The 23,071-nt window shown below is 38.0% G+C and overlaps 1 protein-coding gene across 1 annotated transcript in view; it reads left to right on the forward strand.

Moving 5' to 3' along the window:
* Window positions 1-23,071, forward strand: part of KIF16B (kinesin family member 16B) — a 224,372-nt gene that overhangs the window by 43,935 nt on the left and 157,366 nt on the right. Inside the window, exons 4-12 of the mRNA XM_067565282.1 lie at window positions 1,075-1,191; window positions 3,487-3,584; window positions 4,631-4,740; window positions 5,359-5,501; window positions 6,956-7,124; window positions 7,311-7,442; window positions 10,428-10,603; window positions 13,530-13,595; window positions 20,939-20,998. Of these exons, the coding sequence (XP_067421383.1) occupies window positions 1,075-1,191; window positions 3,487-3,584; window positions 4,631-4,740; window positions 5,359-5,501; window positions 6,956-7,124; window positions 7,311-7,442; window positions 10,428-10,603; window positions 13,530-13,595; window positions 20,939-20,998 (1,071 nt within the window). The remainder of the gene's footprint in view (window positions 1-1,074; window positions 1,192-3,486; window positions 3,585-4,630; window positions 4,741-5,358; window positions 5,502-6,955; window positions 7,125-7,310; window positions 7,443-10,427; window positions 10,604-13,529; window positions 13,596-20,938; window positions 20,999-23,071) is intronic.

The following is a 23,071-nucleotide window of genomic DNA, read 5'->3' on the forward strand; positions in this document are numbered from 1 at the left end:
GTAACTGAGGATTTCAAGAAAGGTACCATCAGAATTGTGGCACACACAGGCAATATTGTGGAGATGGAGACTTAAACACAAGACATGTGAAAGGAGGAAAATTCAGGTTGAGGATGATGCCTAGGAAAAAGAATAGAGTTAAATAGGAGACACTCTTCTCAAGTAACAGAGAGGTGAAAGAATTGTGCTTACGATTATCTAAGTCAGAGGTTCCCAAACCTTGGTACATGGGCTTGTTGGAAGTGTCATTCTATCACAGGGTGGTTTTTCCCCTTTAAGGAGTAGTGGGGCCTGGAGCCATCCAATCCCACCACATCTGAAAGGAACCAGGCAAACCTGTGGGGCTATGTACATGATCCAAGAGGATGGACTGCTCTACCTTGTCAAATTTGGTGAAATTTGAGGGCAAAAGGAGAAGGGCTTATCTGAGGAAAGAAGGTAGTTACTATAAAGAAGATATTTTCTGTGCTTTGGCCAAAAGGAAACTGAGATTGAGCTCAGTCCAAGGTCCTATTATATAAGAGGTGATTGGGCAGAGAAAAAAGCCACTCACTTGCCTCTTACACTGGGCTGAAAAAAGGCCATTAATAGTCTCAGGATCGAGGAAGGGTTTTCTTTTTAAGAAGGGAATAGACACTTTCAAATTCTGTAGTGTTGTGGGAACTCTAGAGGTATAAAGTGAGTATTAACAATAGCAGAAAGATGATCATTAAGTATTGTCTGAGATTAGATGAAAAAAAGGGTAAGGAAGAAGGTAGTTTCCTGGTGGTTTTGAATGATGTCAGGAAGATCTAGGTTTGACAGAGAAAGTGAAAAAGTATACTTTGGCACTGCTGTAAGATAAATATACTAGTTAACATTCTGTATTTAATCAGAATGTTTGCTATCTAATCATCTAGAGCAAATATCATAGGTCCAAACTGATAGTTTGTGCGTGTTAGTATACTTCTGCTGTTTTGAAGTATTTACAATGATATGTTGAACAGAATAAACTAAAAAAAATATTATATGTACAGTCATTTTAATTATAAACTGTTCAGTGTCTTAAAAGCCTTTTTTTGTTTTCATTTTTAGGTTTTCAAAAATCTTGGCACAGATGTCCTTAAATCTGCTTTTGAAGGTTATAATGCTTGTATTTTTGCATATGGACAAACTGGATCTGGGAAGTCCTACACCATGATGGGAAACACTGTACGTCCTCTTTTGCAGACTTCAGTTTTATTATGCAGTTGGATTCCTTTTGGAACCACTATTCTCTACCTTGTCTGCATACTGCTGATTCCATTTATGACCACCTTTTAGTAGTTACATGGGAGTCTGCAAAGTTCCCTTTAGTTATGTGGGAGAAATTTTAAATTGGGGGGAAAAAAAATCTTTGTGTTGATGTTACATTTAATATTAAGCTATTTGTTATGCATAGATCAGAACCAAAATTTTCAAAAGTGACTAGTGATTTTTGGTTACTCAACTTCAGACACCATAAAGGGGCTCTGATTTTGAGAGAATGCATGCTCAGCACTTTCTGAAGGAGTCTGCCTGGTTCTGAGGGAAAAAATCAAGATGTCAGTTTGATTCCTATTTGGAAAAAAAAACTTCAAGTTGGCAGTGGAAACTGAGAATGGTAATGGCTGATCTTGAGTTTTTAACCCACCATTTAAAAATATTACACAGATTTTAATTTTAAGGATTAAAGTTCTGGCTAACTCTGGCACAGGGCCCCTAGCAGGAGGGGCATTCTGAGAGGAGGGGAGTCGCCCATAATTGACTTCATTGAGGGAAGAGGGAGGAATGCTTGCCTAAGGGGAAGGAACTGACTGAGGAAACTTTTGGGCAGCGCAGCCAAGAGCTTGCTGATCTAGTGCATCCCAGAAGCATCCTCTGCTTGTAATCCTTGGCTAAAATAAAAGCTGCCCTTCCTCAGCAGACGTTAAGAAGGGAAGGCTGCCCTCTGCCTGATAAATCCTTTTTGAGCTGTAGTGGTGTCACTAATTTGCATCTCCTTGAATTGGCAAGTATGATTTTAACTCTGTCTTTTACTTAATACTGTACACACAGAATAAGTAATTTCATATATAATGTTGTGAAGTTTCTCCAGTGTGAATAAGCATAATAGAATGTTAGGGCCAGAGAAGATTTTATGCATGAGAGAGAAATTGCTGAAAATTGAGTGCCAAGTAACATACTTATTGTGAGACTTTCTGATGATATCCAGTGGCCATTATCCTCAAGAGATTTTGCTACGAGATAGGTAGCAATGCTTGTTTGACCCTACTCAGAAATAGAGGTCTATACTGTTTGTTCTCACTGTGGGCCATAAATATTCTGCTTTGGCTGTGTAAACAAGGTTATATAAACTGATACACCATGGCAGTTGTCTCCCAGAGTCACTTATGTAAAAAATGGACCCAAGACTCTACCTATAATAGACCATCCTATTACAAAATTCAAGTTACAAGTACATAATTTCCTTTTGGGGCGGGCTATTCCTTAAAGTACTAGTACTAAAATTCTAGTCATGGGACTCTTCATCCTCCTAGAGCTTACGGTGCCATTAGCAAATATGCATTGATTACCAAACTCTGTAAGTGGCATTGATAATGTGTGGGAGATATTCTATTAACAGTGTAATCATTAGCAGAATGAGTCCCCAGAGTGGGAATTTTTCCAAATACTTCACTGAAACACACTGTTTTAGTTAAGAATATAAAACAGTTTATTAACTACAGAAAGGTTGGATTTTAAGTGAGTATAAGTGGCAGGCGTAAGGGATTAGAGATAGGTACCAAAGAAAATAAAGATAAACATACAATCTAAATCTTAAACCTGTAACATTAGGCAGTATATAGTTTACGCAGTTTTCTCAGCCCACTTAGGATGTTCAAGTTCTCAGTATACAGACTTCTCCAAGCCTGGGCCAAGTCTCTTAGTCTTCCAATGTTCCTGTTGCTTTCAGCGTAGATGGGGGAGGAGAAAGGATAAGACCTGCAGCCTGTTTCTTCCTTTATATCTTCTGATCATGTGGGCACTAGACACTAGTCCAGGCATGTCCAGGTGGGTCCTGCTGAGCCACAAGGTTGCTCAATCCCTCCCATGCAAGTGAGTCATGGAGTTGAGCAATCTCTAGTGTACAGTCTTGTACAACTGTCATTGTATTGTAAATCCTTTGTTTACAACTCCTTTCTTGGATGATTGCTGCTGAGCCTTTCCTGGGCCAGCGTGTGTTTTCTGCTGTTACTAGCAAGATTATAACATATTGTAATAACAGCAAAATCTTATGACTTGATACATATTAGTGATATGCATATTTTGACAGCACAATGGGTATTAGCAGATTATGACCTTTCATCAGATATCTTACATGGCATGCTTAATATGAATTATTACAGCCCTAGCGAAATGATGAGTATGGGGCTTACAGTGTGCTGCTTTGATGCACGTGACCCACTGTACATGTAGTGATATAGAAAATAAAAATTGTTTTTGCAGGGTGATGCTGGTTTAATACCTAGAATTTGTGAAGGACTATTCAGCAGAATAAATGAAAAAACAAGATGGAATGAAGCATCCTTTCGAACAGAAGTCAGGTAGATTTTGTGTATGTTACAGAGATTGCTGGGAATGAACCTCCTCTGTTATAAACTCCTTGTTTTAACGTTAGTATCTTTTTGTACAGTGTGGTTTTGGGATGAAATATACCATGCTTTGTCTCAGCCCAAAAGTGGATTCTTGTGGAAAGCTCTAGTAAAATGTTTTCAGCATTTCTTTGCTGGGCTTCCCACCCATTTTTTTAGTGGTGAAAATGTTTATACTTTTATAAAGCATTCTCCTTTGATCCTTCCACTTGCATTAAAAAAATTCACTGCAGACAGAGATCAAACCTGGGAAACTTTATCTCAGATGGTGAAACTCTGACACAATTTATAATTAGCTGAAATAGCTCTTGAGAATGGAAACAGTTAAATAACCTTAACTTCAGCTGTTGCTACATGCTCTGGTTGTAATAATTTTAAAATACTTTAATTCTGCAGTTTTTTTGGCTTTTTTGTAAGTAGCAGGAGTAACAATTATGGGAAAACTTAATGGATTTTCCCACATCTTATCACTTGATCATGATGAAAATAAGTTTTTAACCTTTTAACCCAATTAGACCATTTTCTAATGTCCAAAGTATAAAAAGGAATGAAGTTTAAGAGCTTATTTTATTTTCTATTGACTGTTACTAGTTGCAGTTGCTGCTACAACTACTGGTAGTAATGGGATTTGCATCAAGAAATACCAATTCCCAATGGTGTTGGTTTAGAAAGCATATTACAGCAAACAAAAAACCAGGAAATGCATGGAGATGTTTACATCATAATATGATCTTTACAAGTACTTTTACCATATAGCATATATTGTAAATGGTATCATAACTTGGTGAAAAAGTTATAAATTAGGTGTTCTTCAGGACAGATCCTATGCACAGGAGTGACTGAATAGTCAGTGGGAATCGTGGGTCAAGTCATTCATATGTAACTTGCAGGATTGAAGCTCAGTTCTACCATCTGAATGAGCTCTTTCCAGTAATTTTGCTTTTTTAAAATATTGTATCATTCAATATTTTTTCTAAATTCAGATACTTTTGTTTCAGTTATCTGGAAATCTATAATGAACGTGTGAGAGATCTTCTTAGGCGGAAGTCATCAAAAACATATAATTTAAGAATACGAGAGCATCCGAAAGAAGGGCCTTATGTTGAGGGTAAAAACCACTTCAATGCTTTCTACTTCATGAATATTTTCAGGCTTTGTTTAATTGTCTTTATTTTTGTCTTTAAATTGTGAATGCAAATAGAGATGAAGGTGAAAAACAATATATTTCATCATCCATGTAAAAGCATTATTGGGAACAGCCTTTTTTATTTTGTACAGTTCTCGTTTCCAAGCCCTTCTAAAGTACAACAATTGTTTTTATTGAAGTGAAGCTCTATTAATTGATTTCAAGTCAGTGTGGGAGAGTAACTTATAAATAATGGATGTTTGAAATGGAAAGGATCTATTAGAATCTAACGATCTTAGTCGACCACTCTCCTAATGCAGGTTCTTGATCCTTAAGAAGTTAGATATATACAATATGCTTTGAAGAGAAGCATGCAATCTTTTTAACTAATCTACTGTAAATATTATAACAGTTTTGGTATGCTTCAAACAATTTTTCATTCCTCTATTTAAAAGAAATAAAGGAAATCTGATTATAAACACTTTCTGTGCAATTTCAGCACTGCTGTATTGTGCTGAGGTGGACTTGAAAATCGATCAGTTTACAGTACCTTTATAAGTATACTTGTTTGACTTTTTAGTCATTTTTGCTTCTGTTCAGATTTGTCCAAACATTTAGTACAAAATTACAGTGATGTAGAGGAACTTATGGAAGCAGGAAACATAAATCGAACCACTGCTGCAACTGGAATGAATGATGTTAGCAGCAGATCTCATGCTATTTTCACGATCAACTTCACTCAGGTAAAAAGAATTGCATCTTCTTTAAATGTTTACATGTAACAACTTATTTGCTAACTGAAACATGTAGCTATCAAATCAGCAACTTGGGAGAGCCAATTACTGCTATTGATGCAGACACAGTGGCGAAATGAGGACAGACACTTGGATGGATTTTAAGCGGCAGGCTGGAACTTTAATTAAGATTTAACGCAAGGGCGGAGCTTTACCCGCCCATCATCCATATGCTCCTATACCAGGCATTTAAATGGTTCTAGTGGGGAGGTTACAAGGGCTCCTACCACATAACCCTTAACTTGGGCTAGGATTTCCCTAGCCTGTCCCCTGGCACTCACTTTAGTCTGAGGCCTGCCACCACCCCTTAGCATGAGGGGGACAGAAGGTGCAGAAAGGTGGGGACTTCAGATTTTGAAGGCCACGAGGTCTCACCCTCTCCTATGAACCCAAGGCCCATCAGCAAAATCTCAGTTTTTTTACCTTTTGAGAACCATTCATTTTATCCTTTCAACCACACTGGAAACTGGTCTCAAGTTGTGACGAATTAACAGCTCAACTAAGTATCTCAGTTAGGTTTTAAGTGCGTTCCTCATGTCACTTGTGGCGTGAAGGTGCTATGAAGAAAGTGGGGGGAAAAAACCCCAGGCCTCTGCCAATTGGCTCTCTGGAGGAAAAAATTCCTTCCTGACTCCCAGGACAATTGGCTAGACCTGCAGCATTGCCAGGCTGGATTCCCATTCCTAGTTCAAGATGGGTAGGATGGAGCTGCTGGAACGGAGCTGAAAGAGGCTCCATGTGGGATGAGCTCCAGGTTAAATCCCGAGAGCCGGGGCAGTGGGCTAATCAGTGCCTCTCCTTTCCAAATGGCCAATGGTGCCAGAGACTCTAAGTTGTGTATTCTGGGAACAGTGCCACAGCTTTTAGAGAATGGTGGGAGACAATCCAACAAATGGTGTCAATATATTGTTCAAAGAAACTATGAAAGTATGATGGGGAAATCTGAGTGAAAAGTGTGTGTGTGTGTGTGTGTGTGTGTGTGTGTGTGTGTGTGTGTGTGTGTGTGTGTGTGTGTGTGTGTGTGTGTGTGTGTGTGTGTGTGTGTGTGTGTGTGTAAAAACTGTAACTGTAATTCTTAGCCAAACATTTCATACAGGTTTTATAGATGAGCGTACTGTACTTTAAATATGAATACATTTTAAGACATTGGTGGTTGCCAAGTATATGTAAATAGCTTGAATGCTTGAAATATTACTTAAAGAAATTAGTTACTTAAGTGGGTATTTTGTAGCTGCTGGTGGATGAATTTCTTTCTTTGGTACCTCTAGTACATCTGACTTTTGAAGCTCTACTACTGTAAACATATTAATGTAATCTTAAAACTTGATATGGAAGATACAAACTGAATTCAGTAAGATTCCAGAACTTTGTAGTTTAACACATATTTTTGTATTTTTCTTTAGGCTAAATTTGATGCTGAAATGCCTTGTGAGACTGTTAGCAAGATCCATTTGGTAGATCTTGCTGGAAGTGAGAGAGCAGATGCCACTGGTGCTACAGGGGTTAGATTAAAGGAAGGAGGGAATATTAACAAATCTCTAGTTACTCTGGGAAATGTCATTTCTGCCTTAGGTATGTCTCTGATTTCTTTCATGCTCATTCATCTTTCTGCATTGGTATTATGTATCTATTGTTGCAATTGATTTGTGTTAAATTTACCAAAGTGGGTAAGCTCAATGGTTTTAATTTGTTTAAAAAATTAATCAAAATACAGAATTGCTTTTTCCTCCCTTCTCCCCTCCCCCCTCCACCTTACAGCTGATTTATCTCAGGATGCAACAAATCCTCTTGCAAAGAAGAAGCAAGTATTTGTGCCTTACAGGGACTCTGTATTGACTTGGCTGTTGAAAGATAGCCTAGGAGGAAACTCTAAAACTATAATGATTGCCAGTAAGTGTTTTAAATTACTTTCCTTCATTCTTAACACTTTATACAAATTAGCTGTAAATATTTAGATTCCAAATGCTTCATTAAGAAATGGTGTTATTTACACCTTGTTAAATTAATGATTACATTGCAGCGCATAGCTTTAATACAGTCCACACACCCTTTTGCTAACTGTTCTCTTCTTCATAAAGTACTCACCAACTGTTCTCCTTTTCATAAAATATGATATGAACATTATTGATCTTTTTAAAAAAATAATTAGAGCATTGGCCCCTAGAAGTGGAACGAGGACATAAATACTTGTTTAAAAAGGAAAAAAACCAAAACAAAACCAATTTTATTGCTAAATATATAGAACCCGATTTTCAGGTAGACATGTACAATTGCAGATATTTATGTATACAAATAGGTATTTGCATTTGCATATCTCTAGCTGTGTGTCTAACTGATCCTTAGGTATCTAACTGAGGTATATGCCAAATACCTCGTTTATGTGCATTAATTGGGCACTTACTGCATAAAGAGGGTATGCACAAATGTATGTGCATAATTATGACCACCAGTTTGAAAATCTGTACCATCACTTTTTGTTCCTTCTTTAACAATTAAATTACTAAATCTTTAATTTTAGCTAATCTGATCAATTAAGCCTGAAATCAAAACAATGCTATTATTTTATGATTCATTTGCCTCCCAGACAACTCAGTCTACAGATTTTGTTTTAACTACTCTGCAACTTGGCACCCCCAATCTGCAATCTAAAAGTCAAGATTATTTCCCCCCTTCCCTCAGGCTTGTGTATCATCACCAATAATAAAGATCTAGCAATGTGAATGTACCCAACAATTCTGTTGATGTGTGAGCTAGCTTACTTTTCCATAGCTATATTGTATCTGCAGCATTAATAGGAGAAAATAGTAATAAAGAATAGTGTAGTCACATTTGACTCAGAGTACACAAAGGAGGCAGATCTGTTGAGGAAGTATGTGCCAGCTCTATGTAGTTACGCTTCTGACACTAACAGCACTTTAATCAGGTGCTTTAAACTTCATTATTTATAAGGTGATCTTGTGAGAACTTTTTTACAGTTTAAACAAGAAGTTCAATAATGGCTCTGTTCACTCAACAAACATTTATCTCTACATCACATGGCAGATGTGCCATGGCCTCGCTTATCCCACAGTTCATCAGCCCTTTGAAATGTCAAGTATATTTCCAAAAGAGACTATAAAGAAACGAAACCACAGTGAGATTGAGCTGTGTATGTGTATGTGGTTTGTTTCAGTGTAGCAGAACTTTCCATTGTCCTTCACACTTCAGTTACTTTAATTGGGATTCTCACTTGCCCTTTGCTTATGGAAGTGCAGTGTAACTCAACCTTTTGGATCATGGGTTCTGGTACTGGGGCAAGGGTCTGGAAGGTAACAGATAAAGTTCTTGTTCTTCAATGAGACCTGCGTAGTGGACTGGCACTCCCTGAATAAGTGCTTCCCAGTGCATGATCTTGAAATCTTCTAGAAAACTTATACCACTCCCTCCCCACGTGCTGCCTTTCAGGGGTATATATAGGAGGTGTGGCCTCCAGCTCCATTTAGTCCTTTCTGAATGCCAAACTAACAGTCTGCTCACAACACTACTTGTTTCTTCCTTTGTGCTTTTTTGTTGGAGAGGTTTTTTTTTAATAGTTATCTAGTCTCAAGAACTTGTCTGAGCTTTTTTCCATATTTGGAATATGCCTTAGTATCATCGTACAGTAGAAACTTAAAATGTTGCCATATGTATTTTACCAGGAAAACAGTGATCATCAAATTATGAGTTTTCAAATGATGCTTTGTAAAAAATTTATCAGAGTTTTGTAAAAGTGCTGTACGTAAGGGTACAGCCTGTCACAGGAATGGGTAGAATAAAGGAGTGATGACAGCCACTGTGGCAGTGTGTGGCATAAAGCAGGATGCTGAGCAGAGGAAAACGCAGTCCATCCTCCTACCCCCAAATTTGTGAACCACTGACAAAGGAAAGCCCATACATTTGTGATGAACACAAAATGAGGCAAAGAGAAAATACCACAATTTTCTTCTGATAATTATTTAGTTACCTTCTCAGAGTCCCCATGGTCTCATTCCGCTGTTCTTCCATATAGTCATGTAAAGGCATTAAACATCTTTCTAGTGAAGATCAGTATCCCATCTTTTCTCTGAATAGTGTCCTCTTCTTCTGTGCTGTGATGTTTGATGCCACTGTATAATATCTGTCCCATACATTGCTACTCTACATGTGTTAGAGGATTCACTTTTTAAAAAATTTGGGAATATCTTGTCCATTTTCTTTTAGAAACTGTAATGAATGACTGCCATACTGGAAAAATATGTGGGGAAAAAAAGAACATTTATTGACACATTCAGTAAAGTGTTCTTGTTCTTCCTTATTAATTTGCTTCAATAGAAAAACACTATTGGAGTCCCTTTGTGCATCACACATGCCTTTGAAGCACTGAAAGTATTTAGTCCAAAGATAGTAATGTGTGCTAACATACACCTACGTACAGCTCAGCCCAAAGACCAAGGTTGTAAGTAGGTGCTATGGATTCTTTTCTGTTCTCTTTTATTTCTAGTTTCTATCAAGTTATTGTATAATTTCTTTTAAAAAATGGACAATTAATGTTTGTTCTTTTGCTTGCATCAGCTTCATCATTTGAAGATGGCATTGGGACTTAGAATAAAAGCACTGCTTTCTCCTGTTCTTGTACGAGTTTGAACTCTGTTATGTAGGGTATATGTTCAAGGAGCATGTTCTGCTCACCATTGAGTTGATGATCCTCTGAGTTATAAAAGTCAGCTAGGTTGATGGCAAGATTTTTTATAAATCTCTAAATAATTGACCTTGTTTTCTCTCCAGTCACCAGAGGCTTATCTGACACTTAATTTACAAACCAACTTTATTAAATGAAACATATGGTGCAAGCTAAACTATTTCTGAATTAATTTTTAGCTATTTCACCTGCTGATGTCAATTATGGAGAAACCTTAAGTACACTGCGCTATGCAAATAGAGCCAAAAACATCATCAACAAGCCTACTATTAATGAGGATCCTAACGTCAAACTAATTCGTGAGCTGCGAGCTGAAATAGCCCGATTAAAAACCTTGCTTGCTCAAGGGAATCAGGTTAGTTTTAGATTTATGTATAATTTTCTTTGAGTAATAGCATCTATGACTAGATTTTAATGAGATAATTATCTTTTTCATTATATTGATCTGAAAAATAAGCACTGTGAAGTCATGAATAAATGAAATTTTCCTCTTTGAATTGGCTTCCAATTGAACAGTGAGAGATCTGCTTTTATGTAAAAGTTTTTTAGCCTCATCTTGATATGACTAGAACATAATTATAAGATGTTATGGCTAAGTGTTCACCGCAGCATAGTAAACACTTACTTTATAAATAACATTAAATCAACATTGAGACTTGTAGGAAAAGATAGGTTGTTTGAAAAATTTGTAACCACAATGACTTTGACCACATAGTACTCCAGAGAGCAAATAGCATGCTTAGCAAACATCTAAAAGCATTGTTGATACCTCCATGTAGTACAAAGTGAAAATGATAAATAAACCGATTATTCAGTAAAGAAAGATGGACACATTCTGCCCATTTTGCTCAGTCTTCTAATCAGAAAGTTCAGAATGTAAAACATGTAAAAGTAAAAATAGTTGTTTAATTAGTTTTGCTATTAATCTGTTGCTGGTTATGTTTTAGTGAAGTGATATATTGGACAACTAAAAGTATGGGAGTCTATTTAAAGATGGTAAAACAGGTTCTAGTTAGAAGATAAACTCCAGGTTTTATGTTTCTTTAACATTGTAGGCTGTTAATTTTATAAAGCTGAAAGTTTCTAAAAATAGTATTTGATATTGGCTTTCATACTGCCACACCTATTTTGGCAAGGTGACCATTATCAATAGGTTCAGAAATGCCAGTTATTAAACTATATATTCATTTGTTTATTATTTATGCAGTGCTGCTTAAGTTTCTAGTTGCTGGACTGAACAAAACTTGTTTCCTTTTTAAAGACAATTTGTAACAATCCAGGTTGGATTTGAAATACATAATCCACCCAGCTACGAAAGAACCATTGAGGAACCTGTAGGATTTACAGCTCTGTCCACCTAATAGTCACTCTAAACAACAACAATAAGTTAATACTACTGAAATGAACATATACTTTTCATAAAGCTTCAGTGTTTGATTTCCTAAATGGTCCCCTGCTGATAAATTCTGAAAAAAAATGGAACAACTAAGTCTAATAATACTGTAAATATGGATGTAAAATTAATGACACCATGGCTAAGGTTCACAGGAGTGTTCATCCCAGCATCCTTATTCAGATGTGGAATACTTGTCTCCTTGAATGCACAGTTTTGAGTGTCAAAAGTGCATATTAAGAAATCATGTATAAAGAAGCACAGCCTCTTTTGAACTATGCTTCATTCCATACTGAAGGTATCATACTGGCTGGCATCAAGAGAATTCTCTGTCCAATGCTAAGCAGTTCAATCCCTCTATTTTTGTTTCTGTTTATCCTTATTCTGTTTAGTTTTTCCTATCTCTTTTTGTATCGTAAGGTGTGATTAACTTGTCTCTGGATGACAAAAACAAGCTAATGTTAGCATAGTGATACTTGAAATTAAGGAATGTGGTTAAAAGGTCTACAGTAGAAACTAGCTAATTGAGACTTCCAAACAATGCTATTGTGGGTTACCAGATTTTGTAATCAAACAATAATGATTGGGGTGGCGGAGGGGTGAGAATAAACTATATTCAAAATTATACTTTTTCATTTATTTTTATAAGTACAAATAATTTAGTTTTAATTATGGAATGAAATATCAAAAGCCAGTCAGTGTAGTATAGGACGTTTTGTAAAATAAAATAAAATGAAAACTTATTTGCCCACAGTATTCTGCTTAAATATTTGCTGAGAAATGGGATGAGGTCCCCCTGCATATTTTGTGAAAAGTATCAGGTTTGCGAATTACTAAAGGAAGTATTAGTATAATTCTGCTGTATTGTCAATAGTAAAACCAATAACACTCCATGAGGGTTGAATTACTCTGTTGTTCTCTCTGCTTTGTTCTATGCTTGTCTGGGGAAAAGTTGAGTGGTTTTGCTGGCCAGCTGACAACTTTTATTTCTGAAATATGGTTTGACTTTGCAAACTCTGGATACACACATTTTAGACTACTTCGAAGATCTAATACTTTGACATTGTTCCAAGGTGTAAAAGAGTAGATATCACAAAATAAATATGGCTATGCTATGAAGAATTCTAGTGAATGTCAAGTCTCATGATATAAATGTCTATGAGGATTACAATGCAGAGCAAGCCTAAATTAATTGAATTTGTACTGCTTGGCAAAACAGCAGGTGGTGGTAAATGTGTAAAATACAATATAAATTCCTGTATAATTTCTTCTATGGACAGTCTTTATATTCCCAGAATATTTTATTGCAAATGCTATTATGGCTCATTGATAATTATTTACCCAAAATCCAACAATAGAGTCAATGTAGAGTGTTATATAACAAAGAAAACTGCTTATATTTTTGTAAGTATTATAATTTTTATGTTCCACAGTCAAATTAATATGATATATATTTACAATACAAATGTCATACACATAGAAATGCTTATAGTGGAATAGTTAAATACATTAGACACTCATGCATAGTAAATTGTCATCTACTGCATTTTTTTAAAACTGATGGTTGTAGACCTAATTTATCAAAACTGTGTGTGGCTTCAGCAGAATATGAATCCATATAAATCAGTAAAATTTCGTGTGTGCTTAAAATTATAAATTTGATTTGTATTTCAAATTTATACTTTGCCAGTCATGTGAATACTTCATATGGATTAAGATGAAATGCCATCCATTGTAGATAAAGACTAGAACAGGATTGATTATACCAATTCATTAAAATACCTGCGCAATAATATTTCAGCTCTTCAAATCCACCATTCATTGTACTGTTTGTTTTACTAAATACTAATGTATGTGGTTTTTTTTTTTTTTTTTTTAAACCATTTAGATTGCACTCTTGGATTCGCCGACAGCTTTAAGTATGGAGGAGAAGCTTCAGCAGAATGAAGCAAGAGTAAGTTATAATTTGGCTAGTTATTTGAGATAAATGTGGTCTGGATGCTGGAGCAATAAAAGCTCATTTTCAGGAACGTGCTGGTTTTAATGTTGTGGTTTTGTGTTTTTACAAAGCAGCACTTTCTTGACTTCAACTAGATGTAAAATTAACCTCAGATTTACTTTTATCCTAACTATTTATAATAAACTGAAATTTGTAATTTTATTTCTTGTTACACTGTTTTTGTGAAATGTACTGTAACACAGAAAAAAATACATTCAAGAAAGCAAGCAAGAATACCTATAAATAAATGTAATTGACTAATGTTTCAATAATGGAAAATTTTGTTCCGTGGGCAAATCCCTTTTTCTCGTCTCGCAAAAAATTTGTAAACAATTTTTAGAAAGGCAATAATAAACTATAATCTGGAGAGTGAGAAAAAGAATGAAATGCACACAAAAATGCAAATTAAATTCTGTTGTTGTGCTGGACTAATTTATGTTTCTCTTTGGTCATGAACTTGCCATACTGTGTTCTAAGAGTCTTGGGCAAGTTTTCAGGAAACAACATTGGTCTGTCTTCAGATCTGGTATAACATATGCAAATAGTTATTTAGCTACCTAATCAGGTATTTTTATGTGTAGCAGTGATAATTGGACTTGAGTCTAGACATGATAGACCTCTATCTTTCATATCTGAGAATTTAACCCTCTTCTTAATTTTTTACTATTTACTTAATCTTGATCATATTTAAGCTATAGCAGACTGTACAAAAAGAGGTAGTATTAATCATATTTGTGGATGTGTGGGGGAAGTATTTAGACTCTTTAAAAATTAAATATGGATGGATGGTCTTCTAAAAACATTGGGCCAGTTCCTCTGCTGATGTAAACTTGTATAATTCCATTAAAGTTGGCTGAGGATCTGTCCCTTATATTTATAATTACTCAATTTGCTAAAATCGATGGAGTTAGTACATCCCTTTTAGTAAACACATTTTTGACTCCGCTAATTGACACTATATAATATCTCTTTACAATATTATTTGACTCTTAATCATAATATTAATTTTTTAGGGCAAATCAACGTCTGAAAAACTACATTTAGATTTTTGTTTAAAAAACATGAAACTACAAATCATTTGGGTTTCTCTCTCTTTTAAAAAGCCAACCTCTTCTAAAGAGTTAAGCAAATTTGATACTAGCATAAAGAAAATTTTAGATTCGCTGGTGTAAAACCAAGACAACAGAGAAAAGAATAAAGCTTTTTGTAAGCCATGTTTCTGCCTGAAGCACATTTACGATAGTTATTATCATATCCTAAAAACTAGATTTCTGTCCTGCGTTCAGTACTTATCGCAGAATGTGTATAGTATTAGTTTGAACATTCAGTTATAGTGCTTTTCCTCATTAAAATATTTTAAAAAAAATATTGGTTAATGTTAATTTGTAAATTTGAATCATGTTGAATAAATATACTTTGTTACCTGAGAATTGTTTTTACAAATGTTTAGATGGGTGGTAGAAACTGGTGATGTATTGTGTTAATTGGTATATGTTGTTCATGCTCTGAACAGGAGAAGTGATGCAGAGTATGTTTTATTGTCCACTGTCAACTTCATTAATATTATGTGATTGCTACTTAAGATGATTACCACAAGCATAATTATTGTAAATTTTTAGCACACATTTCAAACGGTAAAGCTGTTCTATAACTGAAAGGCTGCAATAGTGAATTTGATTCTGCAGATCTAAAGACTTAATTTAAATGATGATAAAGATTCTAGTGTACAGTAGTTCTCTTGAATTAGTTAATTAGGAACAATTTTAAACAACTCACGTGCATTAAAATTTTCCAGAAATGGTAAAGATCGAGGTGATGAACATCAGGATTCCTTAATACTTTTTCATTTAAAAAAAATTAATTACAAGATTAATATTCTGATTGTCAGCATTCAGGACCCAGGTGGCACAGTGGAGAGAAATACTATCTTTTCCTCTCTGAGTTTAAATCCTAGGTTACAAGTGAAAATTAGCTACTTATTTCATTTATGATATCAACTTATTCCCTTGTGGGCAATTGACCATATTATGTTACTACCACCCAGTGCATCTTAATTTGTAATTTGCCCACAGATATAGCCAACAGTGGAACAGAATGAGAGGGTTGCAAGTGAAGATTAAGATCATTTTGGCAGAGCTGTGAAGGGAAGCATTCCTACTTTTCCCTCCAAGTACATGATCAATGTACATATAAATCTTAAAGGGCACAGAAGCATTTAGTCTTGAGTTTAAGCATTTCATCATTTGGGGGGAAAAAAGATTCAGGTAGCAAAAGATATATAACCTTAATTGCAGGGTAAAAAAATCGAGAAAAGTAGTTACCAAATATTGCTTGGGAATAAAAAGCATTGCCTGAGGACTGTGAGCAATTTGTATTAACTACACCCTTGTATGCATAATGTCATCTATTTAGAGAGCCTGGGTTAAATGCTTTTTATGTATATAAATCAAAGAAATATAGCCTTCATCAGGGGTTTCAGTTGTGAAATGTAATTTAAATAATGGGGAATAAGGTAACATATGACAGGTGTACCATTGCACAGATATGCTCAAAGATCTGTTGAGCCATAATTAAGATTCAGATTTTGTCAGAATTATTTTTAGTAAAAGTCACATGGAGGTCATGGACAATAAGCAAAAATTCACGGAATCCTATGACCTGTCCATGATTTTTATTAAAAATAACCAGGGGTGAGGGGCTGACAGTCAAACCCTGTGGGGTTTGGGGGGACTGACAGCTGCTGCTGGGGGTGGGTGGGCAGACAGCTCTAACTCTAGCTCCAGCTGCGAATGGGGGGAACTGCTCCCATCCTGGCCCCAGCTCTGGGGTGGAGGGAGGGAGGGGGAGGAAACAGCTTTGGGGCTCACCTGCGGTGGTGGTGGGGGTCGAATAGCTGTGGCCACAGCCACTGATAGCTCTTGCCCCGGCTGTGGAGGGGAAATGGGGGAACAGGGATAGCTCCAGGCCTGGTCCTGGCCACAATTGTTGACAGCTCTGGCCCTGGCTGAGGGGATGAGGTGGGGGAAAGCTTCAGCCCCACCTGCGGGGGTGGTGGGTGGGATGGCTGCAGCTGCGAGGGGGTGGAGGACAACTCCAGCCCCTGCTGCTGCGGCTGGGGCTGATGCCAAAGAAGTCACCGAGGTCCATGACCTCTGTAACTAAATCATATCCTTAGCCATAATCTAAAGACCTGAAGTTCTGACATGTATTTATAATAGCGCATTCTAGTCTACTCTGAGTAAAAATAATTTGAATTTTTGTCCTTGAAATATAAACACTTTTTAAATAAAAATTTACACTCTTTAGTTTTGGTTCTTAATTTTGCGTAGTCTTAAAAAAAACTAATATAAATCCCATGCTCTGGATGTGTGGGAACATAAAATTCTTCTTCTTCGAGTAGTGTCCCTTCGGGTGCTCCACTTTAGATGAGTCTGCACCCCTGCATTTGTAATTAGAGATTTTTAGTAGCAGTGTGTGGTTGGGTCACACATGCACTGTCTCTGTCTCATGCCGCCTTTGGCGGTTATGTAGTGTTGTGCGACCAACCTCCCTTCAGGTCCTTCTGTACCATCCTCAGCTTGAAATGGAGGACTTAGCAGTGCCTTTGTACTTCATCTTTTTGTCTAGTTTCAACTTTAGAATGCTAGTTAGTTAATCAATAATTAGTTATTGTCAATAGTTTTACTCCTCACCCTCTTCCGCCCCCCTTTTTTTTTAAGAACATTTTTTGTTACTTATCTTAGGAATTTAAGTTTCAGTTATTGGGACAGGCTTAGGGTAGTATAGTTACCCTCCCTCACGGGAGAAAACCTACTCTGAAAGGCATGCCCAGTTCCCCAGGTTTTAAATGTTGCCTCATTTACTGCTCCTGAATCCCAGTGTCTAATGGGCACTCTGTGTGTCTGCTGCTGTGGCGAGACACACACACCACAGAAATGCTCCCACTGTCATAATTTGAAAGCCCATGCCAGGAAGGCAAGAGGTATACACCTAAAACTTCTCATGATGGAGAAGTCTTTACACCCTGCATCCAATCCAGGATCACGGGCCCCTCCTGGGCAATGGTGTCCCACGGTGGCATCTGACGGAGGTTTCCCTCCACTCTCTCAGGGGAAGGAGCACTCTGCCAAAAAAGTGACAAAGAAGCAGGTGCCAACTTTCCCTCCTCAGGAATCTGCCATAAAGTGGGGTTCCCCAACTCTGCAGACCCAGTCGGTGCCAACTGCACCAAGACTGTCCACTTCTAACTGTGCACCACCTTCTGCCTTTACAGCGCATAGCACATGACCCTTGGCACTGACACCCATGGTAAAGGCATTGGTACTGCCGACAACACCTTCCTCAGTACTGATGCTCGGTACTGTGGCAGTTTCTCTGCCATAAAGATCTTCTGGTCTCCTTAGCACTTGAATCTCCACTTCTTTGTACCGGCCTCACTTTAGCACACTCAGTACTGAGCCAACTTACCATATTATCCAAATGAGCTCCTCCTTTATTCAGTGATGAAGACGATGAGGATGAAAGGGAAATCTCCTCTTCCCATCACTCTATGCCTATCCATGCAGCTACCAGATCAGGTCCAGCAGGGCATCATGAGTGCCACCTAAGACCTGAAACTCAAGGCCGGTACAGATACCCGTGGATGCCACCACCCATGCCATTTTCACCACAGTGGTCTTTCACCACAGTGGGACCCATGGGCAGCTTACTGCCAACACTGTCATAAGCCTCCCAGTTTACCCAGGGTGAGGTTGAGGCATTCACCTCCTGTACCTGCACCCTCTGTACCTGGACCCTCTGAACGTCCAGAAGAGGCAGTCAAGGAATTAGAGGAAATGTGGGATCAGGAAGTCGCACCAGCTGCCAACTTTTCATCCTCATCCCCGGACGAAGATATCATGCACACCACACATCATGGGGGATGATGACGTTAAACAGTTCCAGGAACTGTTTTTAAGAGGATTGCATATTTCTTGGAGGTACCTCTGGAGAAAGTGGCAGAGTCCCAACGTAAGTTGCTGGACATTCTCCTGACATCGACCTCCTCCAAGATTGCCCTACCAGTAAATGAGGCTGTCATGGACCCAGCCAAGACTATTTGGCAAATCGCAGCAACAATTCCGCCCACATGCAAAAGAGCAGATAAAAAAAATTGTCTCTTCCAAGGGGATAGAATTCCTATTTTCACACCCCCCACCAAACTCTCTGGTGGTAGAGACTGGGAATGAGCAGGGCAGGCGACAACATTCCAGATCCACCCCATATAACAGGGACTGGAAGAGGTTGGATCTTTTTGGGCACAAAGTCTATTATTCAGCGACCCGACAATTTAGGATTGCAAACTATGAAGTGCTAATGGTCAAATACAACCACTCAAATTACTCAATGCTGTCTGACTTTATTGAACATATACCTGAGGACAAAAAAGAACAATTTAAAGTTTTTATATCTGAAGGTCAGCTCCTAGCTCACATGTCTTTACAAGCTTCACTGGATTCTGCTGACGTGGTGGCACATTCCAATTTCATGGCCATAGTGGTGCAACAGACTTCCTGGCTCCACCCTTCCAGTTTTCCCAAGGACGTGCAATCAGCTGTCGAAGATCTTCCATCTGAAGGCCCCACGCTGTTTGCAGCCAAAACAGATGAGTCTCTTCACATGTTGAAAGATTTCAGAGCTACTCTGAGATCCTTGGGTATATATCCACCTATACAGAAGAAAAAACAGGGGAAGTATTACTTGACACAGATTTAGATTTGCACCTTACACACAACCCCAGAGGCAATATGACCTGCAGAGGCAGAGACCTTCAAGACAGCGACCACTCCCTTCAGCATCCCAACAACCTCCCTCCAAATAACTATTCTGAGGGTTTGGTCGAGGGCCCGAGATACCTCCTACGTTTTCAAATGCTGGAACCATACACAACCACCCATCCCTTCGAAGACTGACCCCATTCAATCCAGCTTGGCAGACAGTCACATCAAACAAATGGGTATTGAAGAGCATCAAGACTGGCTATTCCATCCAATTCACCTCCATCCCTCTTACCTATTCATCCCTCTTCAAGGTCCCTTCTCATGAATATCTATTAAGACAGGAGGTAAAGAGGTAAAAAGGGAGGTAAATCTCCTACACCTAGGCGCAGTAGAATCAGTACCATCACAACAGAGAGGGTTTCCACTCCCACTATTTTCTAACTCAGAAAAAATACTGGAGGATGGAGGCCAATTCTTGATTTTTAGAAGGCTCAACAAATTCACAAAGGCCCAATGATTCAGAATGATCCCGCTAGCAATGATAATTTACTCGATCTGTGCAGTAACTGAGGTTCTTCAAGATGGCGTTCCCTGTGGGTGTTCCACTACCCTCCCTTCTTTCTTCTAATTCAGAGTTTTTTCACATTAGAGACTCTGTGGTAGAGAAGGAACCAAGGGGGGTTGGTCACACAGCTCTGTGTAACCACCAGAGACAGTGTGAGATGGGGACAGTGCATGTGCGACCCAACCCAGGCACTGCTGCTAAAAAACCTCCAACTAGAAGTGCAGGGGCACAGATTCACCTAAAGTGGAGCACCCACAGGGACAACCATCTCGAAGGACCCCAGTTACTACACAGGGTGTGTAACCTCATATCACGAAAATGTTTGTTTAGTATTCACATTTGTAAACCTTTTGAACAATATATGTCCTGAATCATGAGTACTCTTACCTTACCATGCATAAACGTAAGTACAATTGATCCTAAAATTATCCTATCTCATTTTAAAATTTAGTTGTAACCTTTTAACTTAGCCTGTGGCTGTAGATTTCATAGGTTTGACTAAGCCCTGGATGAAATATAAATCCTTTTATTTGTTCTGAAATTACCTGCCATTATTTTAAGTGATCATCCCCTTGTTTTGTTTTTATGAAACATTACAAATAGGAGTTTTTACTACATCCTTCATAATCTTAAATATCTTTTTCTTTCTTAAAAAAAAATCAGAGGTATGATAACCCATAATTTTTGTCGTCTTGCTGTATATTGGGCAAATAATTATTACAAACACATGCATAAATAACACAGGCTTTATTTTGGTGAGGATGTTAAGTGGCCACTATAATAGATTTCGGTGAAATTGAACTATTCCAGTGTCAAGCGGAATCAGTTGCAGGGAGCAAGAAATTGGAAAAATATTTAGCATTTTAAGTTGTTCTTTGAAATTCTGTGCCCAAGTCCTTTGTGAGAGTAAATGTGGTATTTCAAACATAAACTTTGTTTAATATGGGATGTTATCTTTTTGTTTTATTTCATAGGTACAAGAGCTGACCAAAGAGTGGACAAACAAGTGGAATGAAACCCAAAATATTCTAAAAGTAAGGATCAATTAAATGCACCATTTTCTCATTTGACATTTTAAGTAAACTGCTGATATATGGGTTGTTTTTTTTAAAAAATAGAGTTCCTGAGTTAATCATTCTGTTCTATTCTATTCTATTCTATTTTTTTTTTTTTTTTTTGGGTAACACAACATTTGTGTGTGATCCTCACTCTGATCTGATCTGACTATTTTGAAAATAGGCTTTGAGTAAAAACTCATGAATTTTTATATTTTCAAATAAAATTTCATAGGTCTACAACGCAACCTGTTTAGTTTTCCTACCAATGCTGGATCATTTCCACTTTGGATTCTTCCAAAAGGATGATCTGTTTTGAATATTTCAAACATTTAATCTGCTTTTACTGAGCTCTCTGTGAAAACAAATCTGAAAAGAAACCATCTCCCCTTATTCCCAGTTCTTTCTGTAATGACCTATCATGACAGTGGCTGGCACCATTACTATATATAGTATGTTAGTGGATACTGTGATAGTTTTTGGAATTGCTAAATGGCTAAGTTTAGGTTCCAAATTTGCCTTTTACCTTCTTTCAGTACTAGTTTAGTAGCATTCAGCAGCAATTGTTGAAAGATTTCCTTGTAATCTATTCTACCATTATCCAATCTTAGACTCTCCAAGTTTAATTAAATACATGTTCAAATTTTTTATTCTCCTCTTATGTCTGCTGCTGACAGCTTGTGTAAAGACTGACTGTCTAGATGTGTATGAAAACATTAGAGGGAAAGTGGCACAATTATTTGACAGCATGTCCACTACAAAAAGGCACATCTGTTCCCTTCACTCCTATTCTTAAATATCTTGTAAAATTGGAAGAAACTTTCAATGGGACTTGTGCTCCTGAGTCACTTAGGTGCTTTTGAAAATACGACCCAGAATAGTTGTCCTCTGGGAACACCTTTGTTACAAATGCTGTTTATAATCAGTGATGCCAAGCCTTAATCTAAGACATGGTCTACACTAGAGAGTTTTGTTGAGAAAAGGTGACTTTTGTCGACAAAACAATCCTGGTGTACACACTGCAACCACCCTTTTGTCGACAAAACTGCCCTGTTTTGTTGACAAAATAAAAGCACCTTGACAAAAGGCGTAGGGCTTTTGTCGGCAGAGGCAGGACCACACACTGTCAGTGTAGCCGCGGTGTCCCCTTAGAGTGGTGGAGGGGCTGTCATACTTATCAATTTCACAGCTCTGCAGCCCCACTGGCAGAGCGGTTGGCAAGCCATGGGCAGCTGCCACCCAGCTGCGACCCCTCACATGGGCGACTGCAGCCCTGCTGACAACCCAGGCACCAGCAAGTCACAGGTGACTGCAGTCAGCTGGCAGCCCTGGCGCAGGCAGCGGCAGCCCTGATGGTAGCCGGAGCTTGGGCAGCTGCCTGCCAGCTCCTGGCTGCGAGCTGGGGCTGGGCAAGCCAGGGTGGGGGGCTGTAGCTGGCTCCCGCCTGGGAGCTGGGAAGTCCCTGTGCCCTGGCTGAGATCGGTAGTGGTGGTGGAGCAGCCGGGAGCCTGTGGGCTCCCCCACACTGCCCTTTAGGTTGGTGGAAGTGGGCCTGGTGAGGACGCACTCCACTGACCCAAGGATAGCAGTGTGGACATCAGCCTCCGCTATAGTCGACATATCTTATGTCCACAAATTTCTGTAGTGTAGACATAGCTTAAATCTCTTGTCCCTTCTGCCTACTTAGGTTTTCTAGTGCTATTGGGCTACTGATGGATGACATTGAGTTGCCAGTTTTAACAGACTAGCTTTCTGATGTTGCCAGACCAAAGTGTAAGAATCCCTCTTTCCACTTGATCTCCCATACAATACAACATAGCATTTCTTGCCAAATGCCTTAGATGGTCAGTGAAATTAAATTTTAAAATTCCAGTCTAGTACTTGTTTAGTCCTACCTACATACATATGCTGAATGCGCAGTTGCTAATAAGTCCTGAAAATAACACAAGCAAACAATTGAAGAGATACCAGAATTCTATTTTATGACCCTTACTTGACACTTTTTTCCTTATTGATTTTACTATATGCACCACTTTTTTATTTGTTTACTTT

Source organism: Emydura macquarii, unplaced genomic scaffold (genome assembly GCF_026122565.2).
Source record: "Emydura macquarii macquarii isolate MOO-44397 ecotype Brisbane River unplaced genomic scaffold, CSIRO-AGI_Emac_v2 contig_2676, whole genome shotgun sequence".
Taxonomy (NCBI): domain Eukaryota; kingdom Metazoa; phylum Chordata; order Testudines; family Chelidae; genus Emydura; species Emydura macquarii.